Below are 20838 nucleotides of genomic sequence, written 5' to 3' on the forward strand. Positions count from 1 at the left end.
CCCAAATATTGGGTATCTGCGTGCCCAGGGGAAATTGCACAACAAATTTTGGGGTCCATTTTTTCTTGTTACCCCTGTGAAAATAAAAAAAATTGGGTCTAAAGTAACATTTTTGTGAAAAAAGTTAAATGTTCATTTTTTTCTTCCACATTCAAAAAATTCCTGTGAAGCACCTGAAGGGTTAATAAAGTTCTTGAATGTGGTTTTGAGCACCTTGAGGGGTGCAGTTTTTAGAATGGTGTCACTTTTGGGTATTTTCTGTCATAAAGACCTCTCCAAGTGACTTCAAATGTGATGTGGTCCCTAAAAAAATGGTTTTGTAAATTTTGTTGGAAAAATGAGAAATCGCTGGTCAACTTTTAACCCTTCTAGCTCCCTAACAAAAAAAAATTTTGGTTCCAAAATTGTGCTGATGTAAAGTAGACATGTGGGAAATGTTATTTATTAACTCTTTTGTGTGACATATCGCTCTGATTTCAGGGCTTAAAAATTCAAATTTTGAAAATTGCAAAATTTTCAAAATTTTCGCCAAATTTCCGTTTTTTTCACAAATAAACGCAAGTGATATCGAAGAAATTTTTCCACAATCATGAAGTACAATATGTCACGAAAAAACAGTCTCAGAATCAGGGGGATCCGTTGAAGCGTTCCAGAGTAATTACCTCATAAAGTGACAGTGGTCAGAATTGTAAAAATTGGCCCGGTCATTAACGTGCAAACCACCCGCGGGGCTTAAGGGGTTAAAGCTATTGCTTCTTCAGTACTATCTCCTGTACATGACACTGTTCCAGGAGATCAAAGTAGACACAAAGCACTAGATCAACAGCCCTGGCAAAGGTTAGCCCTTCCTACACCTCACTTATTGATATCTCACTCCCCCCCTCCCCCACATCTAGTATGTATGTATGTGTATATCTGTATTTTTTCTGATTATAGGCAGGGTTGCTGCTGCAAGAAGCTGGCAGCGGCAAGAGTAGGGCGATGCTGGGAGGGAGGGGTGAGAGGCTGCAGTGGGCCCCAGGCTTTAGCAAAGTGTCGTCAGAGTCCCCGCACTTCCATCGTTCTCACTGTGGTGGACTTTGGGAAATGGCCGCCAGAGACGGCGCATGCGCAGATTGAGATCTTAACTAATGATATCTCAAAATAGATATATATCTATATTGGTGTACCGTTATGGGCAAAAGTGTTGGCACTCTTGAAATTGTTCCAGAAAATAAAGTATTTCTCCCAGAAAATTATTACAATTACGCATTTTTTGTTATTCACATGTTTACTTCCTTTGTGTGTATTGGCACAATATCAAGAAAACAGAAAAAAAAGGAAACTATACATCATTCCACACAACTCCAAAAATCAGCTGGACAAAATTATTGGCACCTTTCCAAAATTGTGGGTAAACAACTTTTGTTTCAAGCATGTGATGCTCGTTCAGACTCACTTGTGGAAAGCAGCAGGTGTTGGCAATATGAAAATAACTTCTGAAACCTGATAAAAAGGGGAGAAGTTGACTCAATCTTTGCATTGTGTGTCTGTGTGTCACACTAAGCATGGAGAGCAAAAAGAGGAGAAGAAAACTGTCTAAGACTTGAGAACCAAAATTGTCAAAAATATCAACAATCTTAAGGTTACAAGTCCATCTCCAGAGATCTTGATGTTCCCTTGCCCACTGTGTGCAACATAATCAATAAGTTAACAACCCATGACACTGTAGCTAATCTCCCTGGATGTGGACAGCATAGAAAAATTGATGACCGGTTGCAACTCAGGATAGTCAGGATGGTGGATAAGCAGCCCCAATAAAGTTCCAAAGAAATTCACGCTGTCCTGCAAGCTCAGGGTGCACCAATGTCAGCGCAAACTATCCGTCGACATTTGAATGAAATGAAACGCTATTGCAGTAGACCCAGGAGGACCCCACTGCTGACACCAAGACGTAAAAAAGCTAGACTGCAGTTTGCCAAAATGTACAGTACAGACCAAAAGTTTGGACACACCTTCTCATTTAAAGATTTTTCTGTATTTTCATGACTATGAAAATTGTACATTCACACTGAAGGCATCAAAACTATGAATTAACACATGTGGAATTATATACTTAACAAAAAAGTGTGAAACAACTGAAAATATGTCTTATATTCTAGGTTCTTCAAAGTAGCCACCTTTTACTTTGATGACTGCTTTGCACACTCTTGGCATTCTCTTGATGAGCTTCAAGAGGTAGTCACCGGAAATGGTCTTCCAACAATCTTGAAGGAGTTCCCAGAGATGCTTAGCATTTGTTGGCCCTTTTGCCTTCACTCCTTCCTTTTGCCTTCCAGCTCACCTCAAACCATCTCAATTGGGTTCAGGTATGGTGACTGTGGAGGCCAGGTCATCTGGCATAGCACCCCATCACTCTCCTTCTTGGTCAAATAGCCCTTACACAGCCTGGAGGTGTGTTTGGGGTCATTGTCCTGTTGAAAAATAAATGATGGTCCAACTAAACACAAACCAGATGGAATAGCGTGCCGCTGCAAGATGCTGTGGTAGCTTTGCTGGTTCAGTATGCCTTCAATTTTGAATAAATCCCCAACAGTGTCACCAGCAAAGCACCCCCACACCATCACACCTCCTCCTCCATGCTTCACGGTGGGAACCAGGCACGTAGAGTCCACCCGTTCACCTTTTCTGCGTCGCTCAAAGACACGGTGGTTGGAACCAAAGATCTCAAATTTGGACTCATCAGACTAAAGCACAGATTTCCACTGGTCTAATGTCCATTCCTTGTGTTCTTTAGCCCAAACAAGTCTCTTCTGCTTGTTGCATGTCCTTAGCAGTGGTTTCCTAGCAGCTATTTTACCATGAAGGCCTGCCGCACAAAGTCTCCTTTTAACAGTGGTTGTAGAGATGTGTCTGCTGCTAGAACTCTGTGTGGCATTGACCTGGTCTCTAATCTGAGCTGCTGTTAACCTGTGATTTCTGAGTCTGGTGACTAGGATAAACTTATCCTCAGAAGCAGAGGTGACTCTTGGTCTTCCTTTCCTGGGGCGGTCCTCATGTGAGCCAGTTTCTTTGTAGCGCTTGATGGTTTTTGCAACTGCACTTGGGGACACTTTAAAAGTTTTCCCAATTTTTCGGACTGACTGACCTTAATTTCTTAAAGTAATGATCGCCACTCGTTTTTCTTTACTTAGCTGCTTTTTTCTTGCCATAATACAAATTCTAACAGTCTATTCAGTAAGACTATCAGCTGTGTATCAACCAGACTTCTGCACAACACAACTGATGGTCCCAACCCCATTTATAAGGCAAGAAATCCCACTTATTAAACCTGACAGGGCACACCTGTGAAGTGAAAACCATTTCTGGTGACTACCTCTTGAAGCTCATCAAGAGAATGCCAAGAGTGTGCAAAGCAGTCCTCAAAGCAAAAGGTGGCTACTTTGAAGAACCTAGAATATAAGACATATTTTCAGTTGTTTCACACTTTTTTGTTAAGTATATAATTCCACATGTGTTAATTCATAGTTTTGATGCCTTCAGTGTGAATGTACAATTTTCATAGTTATGAAAATAGAGAAAAATCTTTAAATGAGAAGGTGTGTCCAAACTTTTGGTCTGTACTGTACATGAGTAAGCCAAAATCTTTCTCTGAAAACGTCTTGTGGACAGATGAGACCAAGATTGAGCTTTTTAGTAAACTGTTTGCCGAAAATGGAATGAGTCCTACAAAGAAAAGAACACCGTACTTATAATCAAATATGGTGGAGGTTCAAAGATGTTTTGGGGTTGTTTTTCTGTGTCTGGCACTGGGTGCCTTGTCTGTGTTCAAGGCATCATGAAATCTGAAGATTACCAAAGGATTTTGGGTCGCAGTGTTGTGCCCAGTGTCAGAAAGCTGGGTTTGCATCATAGGTCATGGGTCATCCAACGGGACAATGACCCCAAACATACTTTAAAGAAGCGCTCAGAAATGGATGGAAACAAAACGCTGGAGAGTTCTGAAGTGGCCACCAATGAGTCCGGATCTGAATCCCATTGAACACAGTGGAGAGATCTTACAATTGCTGTTGGGATAATGCACCCTTCAAATATGAGAGACCTGGAGCGCTTGGCAAGACAAGAGTGGTCCAAAATTCCAGTTGAGATGTTTAAGAGGCTTGTTGATAGTTATAGAAAGCGATTGATTGCAGTTATTTATTCCAAAGGATGTGCAACCAAATGTTTAGTTGAGGGTGTCAACAATTTTGTCCGTTCCATTTTTGGGGTTTTGTGTGAATTGATTTACAACTTGCCTTTGTTTTTTTTCTCAATTTTGTTGTGTTGTTCCAATACACACAAAGGAAATAAACATGTGTACAACAAAACGTGTGATTGCAATAATTTTCTGGGAGAAATAATTCATTTTCTGGAACAATTTCAAGAGTGCCCTTTACTAATCAGTCAGACTGAGAGTAAGTGCACACAGCATCTTTTTCAGGCAGATTCGCTCTGTAATCTGCCTGAAAAAACGCGGAATAAATGCTAAAAAGAATCTATAATATAATTACCTTGTAATGTCTTCACATCCTGTTCCGTCCAGATGTGTCCGGATCCCAGAATTCCAAGCGGCGGAAGTTCGTCAACTGCCATATTGGGACACCCAAGTGATGGGTGTCTCAATATGGAAATCACTGGTGGTACCAGCCTCTTGCGCGGTATCACCAGCATAACACCGTCGTGAACACACCATACATGCCGCACACGCTGCCGCCGGGATCAGCCGAATGATTCACTGACTGCCGCCATCTTTGTATAGGAGGAGCGCAGTTTTAATGTGACGCCGCTATCTGCCTGCACAAAGATGGCGGGGATCTGATTGACTGCGCCTGCGAGAATTCCGCGCAGGCGCAGTGTATGATTCAGCTGATCCCGGTGGTGTTCTCAAAACACATGAGGGAAGAAGACAGCACAGGGATGGAGAGAGAGCAGACAAGGGGGAGAGCTCATGGGGTACACAGGTCAAAGAAGAGATCACATGAGAGGAGAAGACAGCAGATGGGGGGAGAGAGCGCACAGGGGGGAGACAGCTCAAACGGGACAGCACATGAGGGGAGAACACAGCACAGGAAGGAGAGAGACAGTAGACAAGGGGGATAGATAGCACATGGGGTAGACAGGTCAAATACGCACAGACGGGAGAAGTCAGCAAATGGGGGAAAGAGAGTGGATAGGTGGGTGAGCACATGGGGGTGGGGAGATTCTCAGCACTGCAAAGCCTGCCCCCATCGTGACATTACTGCCCTCCCGATACAACATCGGGCCTCCATCTAGTGAGCTTATACAACGCAATGTAAAAATACTTGCTGTTGATATGTTCAGTTTTTTTAACCACTTCAGGTTTCCTAAGACAAGAAGCAGCTCAAAGAAGTGACCAGTCCATTATATGGGCGACTTCCGCTTGAAAGCCACTTAGTAGTTTTATTATAAAAAAACAAATAAAGTTAAATAAAAAACAGTAGCTAAAAGATTTTGGAAAAGATAACCAAATAGAAGCAAAAAAAAAGTCGCTTTAGGATAAAATGATGACGGTGTCCTGAAGCATCTTCCGTCTGAAAAACTCATGGGTTTCGCAGACATTTAAATAACGTTGTGTGCATAGACCCTGAAAGTGCCCATACCTCTCTGATAGTAAATACCCCCATACACATTACACTAAATTTGGCCACACCCGCCGATATTAAGAGGTTCCTCTGACAGTCTTATCAATTGCAATGTCCGGTCAGCCCCATATACAATTGTATCACATTAACCTACTACTCCCAGTATGTCCTTAACAATGATAAGATGCTTCAAGTTGTTGTTACCAGCTATCATCAGACTACAGACCATACCAGTGCCACAGTCCTGATTAGTTGCAGGCAGTAGCTTTAGTAAACATTTCTCTCTTTCCGACGTCAGGCTTAATAATACGGATCTGCGCCCTGGGCCTATTGGACCAGATACGTATTATGCCCTGGAGATCGTGCCCGCACAAAGGATGTGCGGGCGTGATCGCCGCTGGGTGTCAGCTGATTCTAACAGCTGACACCCGTTGCTATGTGCCAGGAGCACTGCCGCACCGATCCCGGCACATTAACCTTGGAAATTCTGCAATCGAAGTCGATCGCAGCATTTCCGGGGCAAGAAGAGGTGAGAGCGCCCCTCTTACCTTAAACCTTAAATATACTGTACTTACAAATATTATGGAAAAAAAAACAACAAACCAATAAAAGTACACACATTTTATATCGCCGCGTCCGGAACAACCTGACCTAAAAAACTGTCCCACTAGTTAAACCCTTTAGTGAACACGGTAAAAAAAACAATGCTTTATCAAACCGCCTAACAAAAAATGGAATAAGACGCAATCAAAAAGACATATGTAAATAAAAATGGTACCGCTGAAAACATCATTTTGTCCTGCAAAAAACAAGCCGCCATACAGCTCCATCAGCCGAAAAATAAAAAAGTTATAGCTCTCAGAATAAAGCGATGCAAATTTTTTTTTTCTATAATAGTTATTGTGTAAAAGCGCCAAAACATAAAAAATATATAAATGTAGCATCGCTGTAAACGTACTGACCAGGAGAATAAAGCTGCCTTATCAATTTTACCACATGCAGAACGGCATAAAAAAAAAATAATTTCCTGAGTTGTTGGCTCTTGTTTATTCTGTCTCCCAAAAATCAGAATAGAAAGTGATCAAAAATGTTATTTGCCCGAAAATGGTACCAATAAAAACGTCAAGTCGACACGCAAAAAAACAGCCATCACATGACTCTGTCGGTCGAAATATAGAAAAATGATTGCGAAAACTAGTCTTTGCATAAAAAGCATCTTTTAGTGTGTGACAGCTGCCAAACTTAAAACCCGATATGAATCTGGTGTATCGCTGTAATTGCACCGACCTGAAGAATAAAGTCGTCTAATATACCGCACGAGGAACTGAGTAAAAAATAAACTCTAGGATTAGGGTTGTGTTATGGTTTGGGTTGTAATAGGGTTGGGATTTTTTCAAAGAAAATAAAATGATGACGATATGGCGACTAGTGTTGAGCGCAAGTGCTCAATACTTGAGTTTGCATCGGGTGCTCGAGTCACATGCTCGAGTCCTTGCCCCGCATGTTTTGCGGCTGTTATACAGTCAAAAAAACCTTGCTGGCATTGCCTGCCATGCATGAGCGATCCCTGCATGTTTTTTTTTTTTATGTCTAACAACCGTGAAACATGCGGGCGGGGACTCGAGCATGTCACTCGAGCACTCACGATACATGGTGCATACCTGAGTACCCAATGCAAACTCAAGTAGCGAGCACTTGCGCTCAAGACTAATGACAACTTATTCAATACGATGACCTAATGTTATCAAATTCTGTGTCGTACCTCTGGGTTCAAAATGTTCACTATACCCCTTGATAAAATGTGGGGGGTTTCCTCTGTTTAGGCGCATCAGGGGCTCTCCAAACGTGACATGGCATCTGCTCTCGATTGTAACTAATTTTGCATTCAAAAAGTCACACAGTGTTCCTTCCCTTCTGAACCCTGCCGTGCACCCAAACAGTGTATTTTCCCCACATATGGGGTATTGGCGTACTCGGGAGAAATTGCAGAACAGTTTTTGGGGTCCATTTTCTCCTCTTACCCTTGTGAAAATAAAAAAATTGGGGCTAAAATATAATTTTTGTGGAAAAAGTTTAATTTTTTTATTTTTATTTTCACAGCTCTACGTTATAAACTTCTGTGAAGCACCTGGGGGTACAGGGTGCTCATTACACATCTAGAGAAGTTCCTTGAGGGGTCTAGTTTCCAAAATGGGGTCAGTTGTTGGTGGTTTCCACTGTTCAGGCACATCAGGGGCTCTCCAAACGAGACATGAGGTCTGTTAATTATTCAAGCAAATTTTACATTCAAAAAGTCAAATGGCGCTCCTTCCCTTCTGAGCCCTGCCGTGTGCCCAAACAGTGTTTTTTTCCCCACATATGGGGTATTGGTGTGCTCAGGAGAAATTGCACAACAAACTTTGGGGTCCATTTTTTCTTGTTACCATTGTGAAAATAAAAAAATTGGGGTCTAAAGTAACATTTTTGTGAGCTGCCTTGAGGGGTGCAGTTTTTAGAATGGTGTCACTTTGGGGTATTTTCTGTCATAAAGGCCCCTCAAAGTCACTTCAAATGTGATGCGGTCCCTAAAAAAAAAAAAAAAAAAAATGGTTTTGTAAATTTTGTTGACCAGTGATTTCTCATTTTTCAAACTTTTAACCCTTATAACTTCCTAACAAAAAAAAAATTGCTTCCAAAATTGTGCTGATGTAAAGTAGACATGTGGGAAATGTTATTTATTAACTCTTTTATGTGACATATCTCTCTGATTTAAAGGCATATAAATTCAAAGTTTGAAAATTGCGAAATTTTTAAAATTTTCACCAAATTTCCGATTTTTTTCACAAATAAACATAAGTCTTATCAAAGAAATTTTGCCACAATCATGAAGCACAATATGTAACGAAAAAACATTCTCAGAATCAGGGGGATCCGTTGAAGCGTTCCAGAGTAATTACCTCATAAAGTGACAGTGGTCAGAATTGAAAAAATTGGCCCGGTCATTAACGTGTAAACCACAGGCTTCTGTGGCAGCACAAGGCCCAGCACAGTGCAAATTGGACAGCGGCAGTCACAGCACGTCTGTGCGCTGTGATTGGTGCGGTCGATGTCATCGTCTATCGCACCAATCAGAGCGGACCCAGGCTATGCCAGGCACCAAACCAGACAATGTGAACTGAGGTCTAAGATGGCAGACATACAAGAAACAGAGGCATGTTCACACTAGCAAAAAAGAAGCAAGACAAAAATATATCTCATACCCTACCATAATTATATATAAATGTAAAGCAAAATTGCATAATAAATATAGGGTACTTAGTGAACTATTTTTGATCAAAAAAAGTATACAAGCCGTCCCACCAGCGGCAAGGTGACCCTAAATTGGGACGGTACCTATACTGCCTATATTAAAAACCTTACTGTATATCAAAGTTGAAGTAATGCATGTAAAAGGGTAGACGCTGGTGGGACGGCTTGTATACTTTTTTTGATCAAAAATAGTTCACTAAGTACCCTATATTTATTATGCAATTTTGCTTTACATTTATATATAATTATGGTAGGGTATGAGATATATTTTTGTCTTGCTTCTTTTTTGCTAGTGTGAACATGCCTCTGTTTCTTGTATGTCTGCCATCTTAGACCTCAGTTCACATTGTCTGGTTTTTTGACTTGTTTGCATTCTGTGCAATTTAAGGGTGTGGCATGCCCTTTGTTGAGCTGATTGGTATATGTGTAGCTTACCACGGGCCTAGGTGGTCTGGAGTTGGGACCCGGTCCTATTTGTCTACCCTTTTACATGCATTACTTCAACTTTGATATACAGTAAGGTTTTTAATATAGGCAGTATAGGTACCGTCCCAATTTAGGGTCACCTTGCCGCTGGTGGGACGGCTTGTATACTTTTTTTGATCAAAAATAGTTCACTAAGTACCCTATATTTATTATGCAATTTTGCTTTACATTTATATATAATTATGGTAGGGTATGAGATATATTTTTGTCTTGCTTCTTTTTTGCTATGCCAGGCACCAGCCTACAATCGATGCTCTTACAGCACCGATCCTAGACTGGACATCAGTGTTTCAGGCAATCTGATTGCCTGAAACACTGAGAAATGCTGCAATTGGTTGTTCAGAATTGAACAGCCAATCACAGCTATCGTAGTTGCGAGATGGTGTCGCCACCTCTCGGGATGATGATGCCATCTACCCTCAGGTAAGATGGCGCCAGAATTTTAGTGCGATCTCCGCAGTTCTAGTTGTGGTGCCGCATTAAATGTGAAAATGTGAGGCATAATAATACATACCTGGTCATTAACGCCCAGGGCACAGAGACGTATTATTACGCCTCACGTCAGAAAGGAGTTAAAGTGGATCTTTAAAATTTAGAAAGTTATTCCCTATCCACAGGATAGGGAATAACTTTCTGATTGCTGGGATCTGACCGCCGTGACCCCCACTGATCTTGGGAATCAGGTCTCTGAAAAGCCCCGGCTGAACGGAGCTGAGGTTGATTATACCCACTACGGCTTTCCCATTAGAATGAATGGAGCAGAAGTGCAGCAGAGAATGGCGGATAACTTTCCACTTGAGACAACCCCTTAAAGGAGCATTGACACTGCATCCGATTAATGAAAAACTGTTTAGATACATCAAACAAGCAGTCAATCGGTCAATCACCCAATGCACAAGCAAAACATTCATTAGTTGGGTGAAATGATTTTTAAGCTTATTGAAAGGGAATTTGTCACCCCAAAATGACAATTAGACTGCATAAACATTTATATACAGGACGTAGCCCCTATAAAAAAATAGAACCACCCATTTACAGTTTAGAGTAATATTTGCTGAAAAAGTGACATTTTATATATAAATGGTGACCCTTCTGTGCACCCTTAGCATGGCCCAAGCCTTGGTGCACCGTTATGATTTAGTATTTCAAAATTAAAGCCAGTCCCTTGTCTTGATTGATAGTGATCCATTGGTAAGAGCGAACACTGTCTAACATCAGTTCCCCTAAAACTGGGGGCGGAACCTTTTTTTGTGCCAAGGGCCATTTAGATATTTATACCATCCTTCGGGGAACGTACAAATTGTGCATTAACTCCACCCACCAAGTAAGTCTGGACTCTGGCAATGGTGTCTGGACTTAATCTTTCATTGCACAAGCCTCAGTATTCTGTAGAGAACACTGCGTGCGCACATGAAGCGTTATTGATGCGTTTTCGCAACGGTTTTCCCGCCGTGGAAACACTGCGAAAACACTTGTTAATAGGTCTCCAGGTATAGCAATGGTAATCCAGATGTGCTGTGCACATGATGCGGAAATTTCCGCTCCGGATTCACATTGCGTTAAAAACCGCAGCATAGCCATTGTTCGGGCGTTTCCGCCTTGACTTCGCGCCCATTGACTTGCATTGAATCGCAGCAAACCCAAAGGTATAATATCTATACCTGTGGATTTGCTGGGTTTCAATGAAAGTCAATAAGTGCAAATTTGCGCCGGAAATGCACTGCGGGTGGTACCCGGGTCGGGAGAGGAGGACTACAACTCCTGTCATCCAACCACCACTCCCACTGATAACAGCAAGAGCAGCGTTGCTGGGAGGAGCAGTAGTCTGCTCTGCCCAGCCCGCATGCCCGTGGTAAAAAAAAAAGAAAAAAAAAAAAGTAAAACTAAAAAAAAATAAACCTCATACTCACCTGTCTGGCAGCCCCCGGTGTCCTCCTGGTTCCCGGCGCCGATGCGTGCTCCCGGCGGCCAGCGGTATACTGCAGGCAGCGGGCTCGCTCCCTGCAGTGTACTGAGATGCCAGGACCTGCGGTGACGTGGGTGATCAGCTGATCGGTCACATGACGGATCAGCTGATTGCTCACGTGACCTTATCGTTGGAACCTTCAGAAGAAAGTTCCCAGGGTGATGGCTGTGAGAGCTCACCGGCGCTTCTCAGCTGATCTTCAGCTGATCAACCCCAGTGACCTCCTCCAGCAGCATGTATACTGACAGAGGTGATTTTACACCCCTGTCAGTATACAGTGCTGTCTTCTACAGCAGTGACATCAGTGATTGCTGATGTCACTGCTGTAGAAGTGATACGGATCGTCGTCGGACACTCGTTGGCGGTACGTGGACTACGTCGATGACGGCAGACAGGTAAGGGATATGGTAGTTTGTATTTTAACATTTTTTTTTTCAGAAGATTGAGGGATTTGGGGACCAGGTGTAAAATCATTTTTTTTTTTTTAAAACAGTGTGTTTTTTATTTCATTACAATACTTTATTCTGGCCGTGTTTTTATTGAAAAGGCAACAACCATTTTACTACGCAGCTAGTAATGGGGGCGTCTTATAGTCGCCCTCCATTACTAACCTGGGCTTCATGTCAGCCCCCAATACAAGCCTGACATGAACTCTAATACCATTACCCTACTCGCCTCCGCTACACGGCAGTGGGAAGAGCAACTCTAAGCGCCAGATTTGGTGCATCTTATGGATGCGGCATTTCTGGGACTGCTGAGGGGTGATAATAATAGCCGCGGAGGGGGCTAGTATTCATGGCCCCTTCCCTGGCTATTAATATCAGCCCACAGCTGTCTAGTCTAGCCTTTGCTGGTTAGATTTTATAGGGGGGACACCACGTCAATTTTTTTCTGGGGTCCCCCTATAATCTAGCCAGTAAAGGCTAAACAAACAGCTGTGGGTTGATATTAATAGACAGGGAACATTGTTAGTTAAGGGCCCCAGTGGTCTGCTTTCCCTCTGCTGGTTATAAAAAATGACGCGGGAGCCAGCATCATTTTTTTTTTTTTTTTAATTTTAGGCTCTGTTCCCACGATCTGGACAGAGCAGTGCTTTGGACGCATATTTTTTGCTGCGTCCAAAACGTTGCATACTATTGAACGCAGGTAAATCCACATGTGTTCACTGAACCTTACGGATTTACCGCATTCTGTATATGCTAGTGGTCAAATTTTTGTTGCAGAGACTTGCAACTCCGCAAGAGAATTTGACATGCTACGGTCCTGAAAGACGCTCTGCATGTCAGTGTCCACAGGTGATTCGCAGCCTTTGATGCATACATAGTGGATATGGGATTTCTAGAGATCCCATCCACTATGTTGTAACACCTGGACGCTGCGGGTTTGACGCTGTATAAACATGAAGCTTTAAACCTGCAGTGGCTCCCGATCGTGGCTATGTACCCAAACTCACCTGGACACGCTAGTCTCCGCTGCATATTTTGACCGATTGAAGTGTCATGATGTGCGGTGGATTCACATTTACCGACAACAAAAGTGCGGCATTAGAACACAGCGTTTTGGACCCAGCAAAAATACGCTGCGTCCAAAGCGCTGCTTGTTGCTCTTCGTGGTGACTTAGCGGCTAATGAACCAACTGTGAGATGTTAATTATGGCCAGGGAAATGTTTGCAAATGGCACCTTCCTAGGCTAAAAATAGCAGCTCACAGCAGCCGCATAAATTACATGAATAGAAATGCTCATGAAGATTGGGTGAATAGGATTAGCTGACATCTAGCTCTTTTGTTTGGTGAAGTCAAGGTGTCAATCAGACCTTTTCATGACCAAGCCCAATTAAGGTAAAGTAAACAGTTAAATAAACACACAGACAGAGAGTAAACACTTTATTTTAATTACAACAGACACATTCTTTAATCATTCAAATTAACCAATATACTCACTCCAGTTCTGATGGTAATCCAAGGTTTAAGCAATGTACCACCAAATAACTTTATTTAGCTCCGAAAAGCATCCATTGATGTACAAAAACGCTTAAAAAAAGACGCATGCAAAAAACTCGTCAAAAACGCATGGAAAATCCGCATGCGCTTTTCGTGCCAAGGAGATGCGGAAACGTACATGAAATTTCTGCTTCAAATACGGACCGTGCACACATAGCCTTATAAAAACCCAGCCTTCTGTAACCTTGTGCCAAAAAACAGCAGCCATGGGTTCTTTTAAGCAGCTACCTAGCACTCTGAAAATGAAAATGGTGGAGGCCCACAAAGCTGGAGAAGGCTATAAGAAAATAATAAAGCGTTTTAAAGTTGCCCTTTCCTCAGTTTGAAATGTAATTAAGAAATGGCAGTTAACAGGAACATTTGAGGTCAAGATAAGCTCTGGAAGACTAAGCAAAATTTCAGTGAGAGCTGCTCGTAGGATTGCTAGAGATGCAAATCAGAACCCTCGCTTGACTGCAAAAGACCTTCAGAAAGATTTAGCAGACTCTGGAGTTGTGGTACATTGTTCTACTGTTCAGATACACCTGCACAAATATGGCCTTCATGGAAGACCTCAGAAGAAAACCTCTCCTGTGTCCTCACTAGTAATGGGCGAACCATAACAGTAAGGTTCGGGGTCCGTACCGAACACCTAGATGCCGTGCGCGGACCCCGATCATTGACTTCTCCAGGAAATCCGTGTTACTGTTTGGGTTTGGCAGCCTGAACATTGGTTGTTTCCCATACTGTCATCATAGTGACAGTGCTAGATACACTGGCGGGTCTCATCGGCGGAAAGATCATTACTGCTGGTCAGAGAGCTGCGGTTCCTACGCTATCAGATGTCAGGTAAAAAGGTTACCTCTGGTCATAGGCATTGGCTGATACTACTCTCAGTAGCATATGCCTGCTGTTGCTGATAGCAGCGGGAACAGGCGCCGCTAATGGGAGTATTCACCAGCCAGTGCCTATGCTATAAATAAATAAAATGACCACTTCTTTGATAAACAGCGCAGGCAAAACCGACAGCTGTGGGCTGCAACCCTCAGCTGTCAGCTTCATCATGTCTGGTTGTCAAGAATAAAGGGGTCTCATGACGTTTTTTTAAATAATTTAAATAAATAAATAAAAAACTGTGTTGGGGAGGCGGATGGTATTCTCAGACTGGGAAGGGGCCATGGATATTGGCCTCCCCAGCCTAAAAATAGCAGCTTGTAGATGCCCTAGAAAAGGCGCATTTATTAGAGAATGTTAGCGATGATGCCAGTGAGGTGAACGGAGTTCGGCTATGAACTCCATTCACCTTAGTCACATCATCGTGAGATACTGAGCTGTACTAGCACACGTTCAGTATGTTTGGGGGATGTGTGAGCTACAAAGGCACAGGAAACTAGGTAAAAGTTGATGGAAAGATGAATTCAGCACGTTATCAGCAAATACTGAAGGCAAATTTGCACTCATCAGCCCAGAAGCTGCGCATGGGACGTACTTGGATGTTCTAACATGACAATGATCCAAAACTCAAGGCCAAGTCGACCGGTCATTGGCTACAGCAGAACAAAGTGAAGTTTCTGGAGTGGCCATCTCAGTCTCCTGACCTCAATATCATTGAGCCACTCTGGGGAGATCTCAAGCGTGCAGTTCATGCTAGACAGCCCAGGAATTTACAGGAACTGGAGGCTTTTTGCCAAGAAGAATGGGCAGCTTTACCATCTGAGAAAATAACCTCATCCACAACTACCACAAAAGACTTCAAGCTGTCATTGATGTTAAAGGGGGCAATACACGGTATTGAGAACTGGGGTATGTGAAATTTTGATCAGGGTCATTTGGATGTTTTTGGTTGTCATTAAGATTTAAAAAGAGAAAACACAGTAGTTTGACAATAAATGGCTTCACCCAACCAATAACCGTGAGTGGAGAAAAATCATTGATATTCTCTGAAAAACAAGGCCAAGAAAGCAAAAGTTCTAAACTTTTGAGCACAAGTGTGTGTGTGTGTATGTGTATATATACCGTATTTTTCGGTTTGTAAGATGCACCCAGTGGAAAATAGGAAAAAAATGTAAGCAAAAAATGTGGTCATGATGCACTGTTATGGGGGAGGGGGTCTGCTGCTGACACTGGCATTGGGGTAATGTCCCCAGTTCTGTTAATATCCTCCATGCTGGCATGTATGGCCCCTCCTTCCTGGTATATGTGGCCCTCTTCCCCATCTTGGTATGCATGGCACCCCCTTTATCCCCCATCTTGGTATGCATGGCACCCCTTGATCCACCATCCTGTTATGCATGGCACCCCTTGATCCCCCATCCTGCTATGCATGGCACCCCTTTATCCCTATCCTGGTATACATGGCACCCCTTGATCCCCCATCCTGGTATACATGGCACCCCTGATATAGTTCAGACACGTATAGTTCGGTCTATAAGACGCACCCCCCACTTTCCTCCAAAATTTTGGAGGAAAAAAGTGCGTCTTAGAGTCCGAAAAATACGGTACATATAATTTTTTTTGCCTAAAATACAAAGGAAGTGTGTCATTTCTGACTCTACGCCTTTCAGAGATCATTTCATCTTCAACTTGCTTAACTGTTCACAACAGTACTTTTGACCAGGGGAGATTTTCATCCAGAGATGATGTGACTAGGAGAGCAACTCAAGTTACAGAATTACTTGAGAAAGCTATATATTTAGTAAAGTGCTTATCTATGCCAGTTACTTCACATGAAAAGGACTTTCTAAAGTTGTGGCCAACCCCTTTAACAACCCTTTATGAATAATCCCAGGGTAATGGGGTAAAAATACTTATCTTCTAGACTGGCAACACTTTTACCTTCTCATCATTGTTTGTCTGTTGGTATCAATAGTCAGTTGGGGAGTCATGTGACTACTGCAGCCAGTCAGCATTCACTATTTGGCTACAGCCTTCTCATATTGTCATAGTGGAGGAAACAATGTAGATGAGTGGCTCCGGTCCACCAGTACCAGGCATCATCCCATACTGCCCTATTTGGTATTAAATACTCGATGGTTTACATTTATATAAAATCTTCAAGAGCACTGCAGAAAAGATCACATTCTTATAATTTAATTAAAAGGAGTTGTTTTTTTTGTCTTTACAGATAATCTGTGCTTGCCTATGATTCTGTCCACATTTAGCCATTTCTCTCTTTTCCATATGGCTGCAAATATGTATGTTTTATGGACATTTTCATCCAGTATTGTTTCTATCCTGGGCCCCGAGCAGTTTTTGGCACTGTACATGTCAGCAGGTAAGCATATAAGGCATCATACATGAAAATAAGTGCAGAAAGAATGGATGTGTTGAGCCAAAATACTTTTTTTTTTTTTTTTTAGTATATGTGAGGGAACAACTAACACATTATATGTAGAGCATGTACTGTACGTTATAGTGAGAATGAAAAGCTCTTGGCTATTTTTTTGTGTACAATTATAATTTTTGATCTTGGAAAGATCACATAAAACAGCCTGATACAGACATCAGTGCACCCTGATGGCTGAACAATATATGGGCCCCTTGTCTTAATTACATTTGGACGGCCCACAGACTTTAAACATCCAGGTGGTCCTCACTTTACTCTGCATTGACGTTTTAAAATATCATCGCAAAGTAAGCAGCTTTCAGGAGATTGTGCAGTTGTCAGACCGAGTCGAACTCCCTATAATGGTTGATTATTCAAAAAATTTTTAGGGGCAGGGTCCTGAACTGGTTAAATGTAATAGACTAAATCAAAAAATAGAAGTATATCTGGTGCTGTTTTTCACAAAAGAAACTTAAAAAAAATTGACCACTACTTGGACAGTATCTTCTCATACCCCACGCCTGGCCCCAATAGAATGAAAAAGCTTATGCTCACTTCCCATGCCGGCGCTGTTCCAGCGGTGTCTGCACTCGCGGTCCCGGGGCACTCGTGTGGTTATGACACATGAGCCAGGCGCCCAATCAACGCCGGCATCACTGTCCACGTCTTCGTACAAATTGAACATCAAGAGGAAGTCAGGGTAGTGACTGATTTATGACTTCTTCATGTTCAATTCGTCCAAAGGTGGGGACAGTGGCGCTGATTGGGCGCCTGGCTCATGTGTCATAACCGCACGAGAGCCCCGGGAACGTAAGTGCCGACACCTCTGGAACGGCGCCGGTACGGGAGGTGAGTATAAGCTTTATTTTATTAGGGACGAACATTTAGATCAAGAAGACATTGTCTTAGTAGTGGACAACCCCTTTAATTTCAGCATGTATCACTTTTTTCCCCATTTTATTGATGAAAATAAAAAGAACTAGACCATTAGAAATATGTCTAAAACACATGCGTTTTCAATTGTGTACTTGGATTTTCATCAGGTAGGAGACATGCAGCACTGCTCAAATCAAAAAGCACCATAGATAAAACTATGAGACATAACTTAAAATATGTGCTGGTGGCAGGAATTACATGTCAGACAGAAGGTCTGAATTAACTGGTTATGGCCTACTATGAAAGTTATATAGTTGCCTAGGACATATAGTAATGGCAGAAGATATCGGAATCCTGTAATAAATAAATAAATGAAATTATGTATACAGAAGGGGATTATATGTCAAATTAATTGACGGTTCACTGTAAATATCCATGGCAAAATCAGTTTTTTCTCTTTTTCATGTTGTTTTAGCCATCTTGCGGTCAAGCAGGTTTATTAAAGGGAGGTGTTTAGTTTAAATTAATAAGTCTGCGGTCATTCTGTGTGACTGCAGACTTATGAATTACCCCTTGCCCAGGCACTGTGAGCGGCGAGGATTTGCCGGCTTCTGACCCGGGACTGGCAGGTACGTATATGTTACGCGGCCTCGCTCCATACACTTGTATGGAGGGAGGCCATGCCCACTGGACGGGCGCATAACTAGGTGGGACGCGTCACTAGATGACTGCAGACTTATCAGTTTAGACTGGACAGCCTCTTTAAGGTGGGGGCTTTGCAGATCATTGGTCTGACAGTTTTTGGAAGGTTATTTTGTAGGTGTGGGTGGGTGTGGTCCCTTACTAGAAGGCTCCAATTTTTTTTTTATTATGGATTAATTTCCTCCTGAGTAGTGGTGTATCTCATAATCGGGTAGAGGATTTGGTGGTTTGTTTTATTCGAGTCGATGTTGATCTGAGTTTTTAGGCCAAGTTTACACCTAAACATGGCTGTATGGCAAGCACTACTTTGGATAACCACGTTTTTGTCATATCTTGAAAAGACGAATACTGCAGGAAGGAAGCCAGACAGCGTCCACATTGACTGATGGCTTTATCCAAGTGAATGGCACTGTCAGGGTTACCGTCAGAATACAGCTTCTTTGAGATTCTGATGGAAACATAGAGCACTGTAAGTGTGAACCAAGCTTCAGACAGTCATTTTAACTTTGGTTAGCTCTTTTATATGCATTTTTGTATCAGTTGGTGTAGATATGGCTTCTCAGTAAATTGATTTTCTTTTTTTAATTTTACAATTTGTGCGCGCCTTTTGAATGTGGAATTTTCAGTACAATTTCATAAAATGCATTTGAGCTGGATGTATGGTTTATTTCTTAGCTATTTTTTGGAATGATTGCTGGAATATTGGAGATGGCTGTTAGTGTCCACAGATTTACAGGGGTTGTCCAGGCTTGGGACAAATGAAACAAAAAAAAAGTAAAAAAGGTTTGGTACCATGTTAGCCAGTTGAAAAATGATTGCTCTCAGTGGGAAAAACAAGATACTCTTGTAGTTATGATACCTTTTAATGCCTAACGAAAATAAAATAAATGATGTTACAAGGCAAGCTTCTGAGACAAGTTAGGTCTCTTCATCAGGCACGGTATAACAAAGTTTCTGAAGAAATAACATTTTGTTATACCGTGCCTGAGAAAGAGGCCTAAGACGTTTTGAAAGCTTGCTTTGTAACCTCATTTTTTGTTGGCCATTAAAAGGTATAACTACAAGATTAGCTTGTTTTTCCCACGGAGAGCAGGCGTGTAACTAGACGCATGTGGTTCTCTCCATAAGGAAGGGAAGCAGGACATGTCAGCAGATGACCGCCAGTATGCAGAAGGCCTGCGTGCAGTCACATGGCCGCTCGCTCGCAGTGCCAATAACGGGTAATCATTTTGACAGTGTATTCATCGCACATTGTCACATAGTGACCGCAGACTGTTACCTCAGGCCTGGACAGCCCCTTTAAAGTAGGTCATAGGGCAGATGTACTGTGGAGACACACTGAAAACATACACCATGGATGAAAGATTGCTGCAATTACAAACCTGATGGCTCTAAAGGGTAGTATGGGCTATGTCAAATTCCTTATTGTTCGTCAATTAAGACATTTTATCTATTCAAGTAATATTTACTGCAGCATTTGTTCTGTTATCAGACTCTGGGATTATTCCACAGCAGATTTGCATTGTTTTTTATCTTGTAGGAGTTGTTTCTACACTGGCAAGCTATGTGTGTAAAGCCGCCACAGGACGCTTTGGCCCATCCCTTGGCGCTGTAGGTATTTTTCCATTTTCTTCTGCCTAGTTTAGTGTTGATGAAGCAGTAATGTTTTCAGAGAAATTGAAGGAGCAGATAATTTTTTTTTACATTTTATTCCATCCTTTTTTGCAGCAGTAAAAGGAGCCGCTGCCTTAGTGGTTGTCTTTTTTTTAATTTACCGCTATGATATAGTGACATATGATATACTGCCACTTGTTTCCAATGCCGGACTTCAATATAATGTTCATTTTCACTAAGCCAAAAGCAATTAGGACATTCCACTGATTACCATAAAAGTAAAGTAATGAAGATTAAAGGACTCCCGCTGTCCAATATATTGGGAAATTGATTTTGTCAGCTGCCAAAAAGCCAACTTAAAAGTGACCGTATATAGCGTGAATTTTCACAGGGACACTCATCCCAGTGTATCAATGTAACTACTCTCACATCCTTTGTAGCAACTTCTATAACCTACAACAACATGGAAGCACAATCCAACATCATACAAATACACCAAGCTTTATCCATCATAATTCCCCATTTCCTCATAGACTGTAAGCTTGCGAGCAGGGCCATCACTCCTTTTGATTTGAGAAATGCTTATTGTGTATTGTTTGTATAAGTCCCCCCTAAAATTGTAAAGTGCTGCGGAATATGTTGGTGCTATAAAAATAAAAATTAGTATTATTATTAAACATATAACCATATTTACAAAGGGAAGAACATAGCAGAATTAACCCCATCAACTGGCAATACCGATTCATTCCACAGGAGGGAGCTCAGGCTCCATAGAAAGACTACAACAACTATAAGCACAACAAATTAGAGCAACTACCATACAGGTCAGTATGTCAAAGTAATCCTTAGAATAATTTAGAAAGTAGGAAGAAATCTCCAGTGATCGAGAAATAAAATGTCCAAAAACTGTGTGAAAATCCAATAAAACCATAAATATGTAAATCGGCAACCACCAAGTGTCCAATATTAAGATTGACATG

At 41.9% G+C, this 20838-nt stretch overlaps 1 protein-coding gene across 1 annotated transcript in view; it reads left to right on the forward strand.

The window, feature by feature from the left end:
- The window catches only part of PARL (presenilin associated rhomboid like), an 82909-nt gene that overhangs the window by 40724 nt on the left and 21347 nt on the right, over positions 1-20838 (forward strand). Inside the window, exons 7-8 of the mRNA XM_073666605.1 lie at positions 16466-16615; positions 19785-19855. Coding sequence (XP_073522706.1) covers positions 16466-16615; positions 19785-19855 — 221 coding nt within the window. The remainder of the gene's footprint in view (positions 1-16465; positions 16616-19784; positions 19856-20838) is intronic.

The sequence above is a fragment of the Phyllobates terribilis genome, unplaced genomic scaffold (assembly GCF_046119375.1).
Source record: "Phyllobates terribilis strain yellow unplaced genomic scaffold, ASM4611937v1 Scaffold_2__4_contigs__length_985480577, whole genome shotgun sequence".
Taxonomy (NCBI): domain Eukaryota; kingdom Metazoa; phylum Chordata; class Amphibia; order Anura; family Dendrobatidae; genus Phyllobates; species Phyllobates terribilis.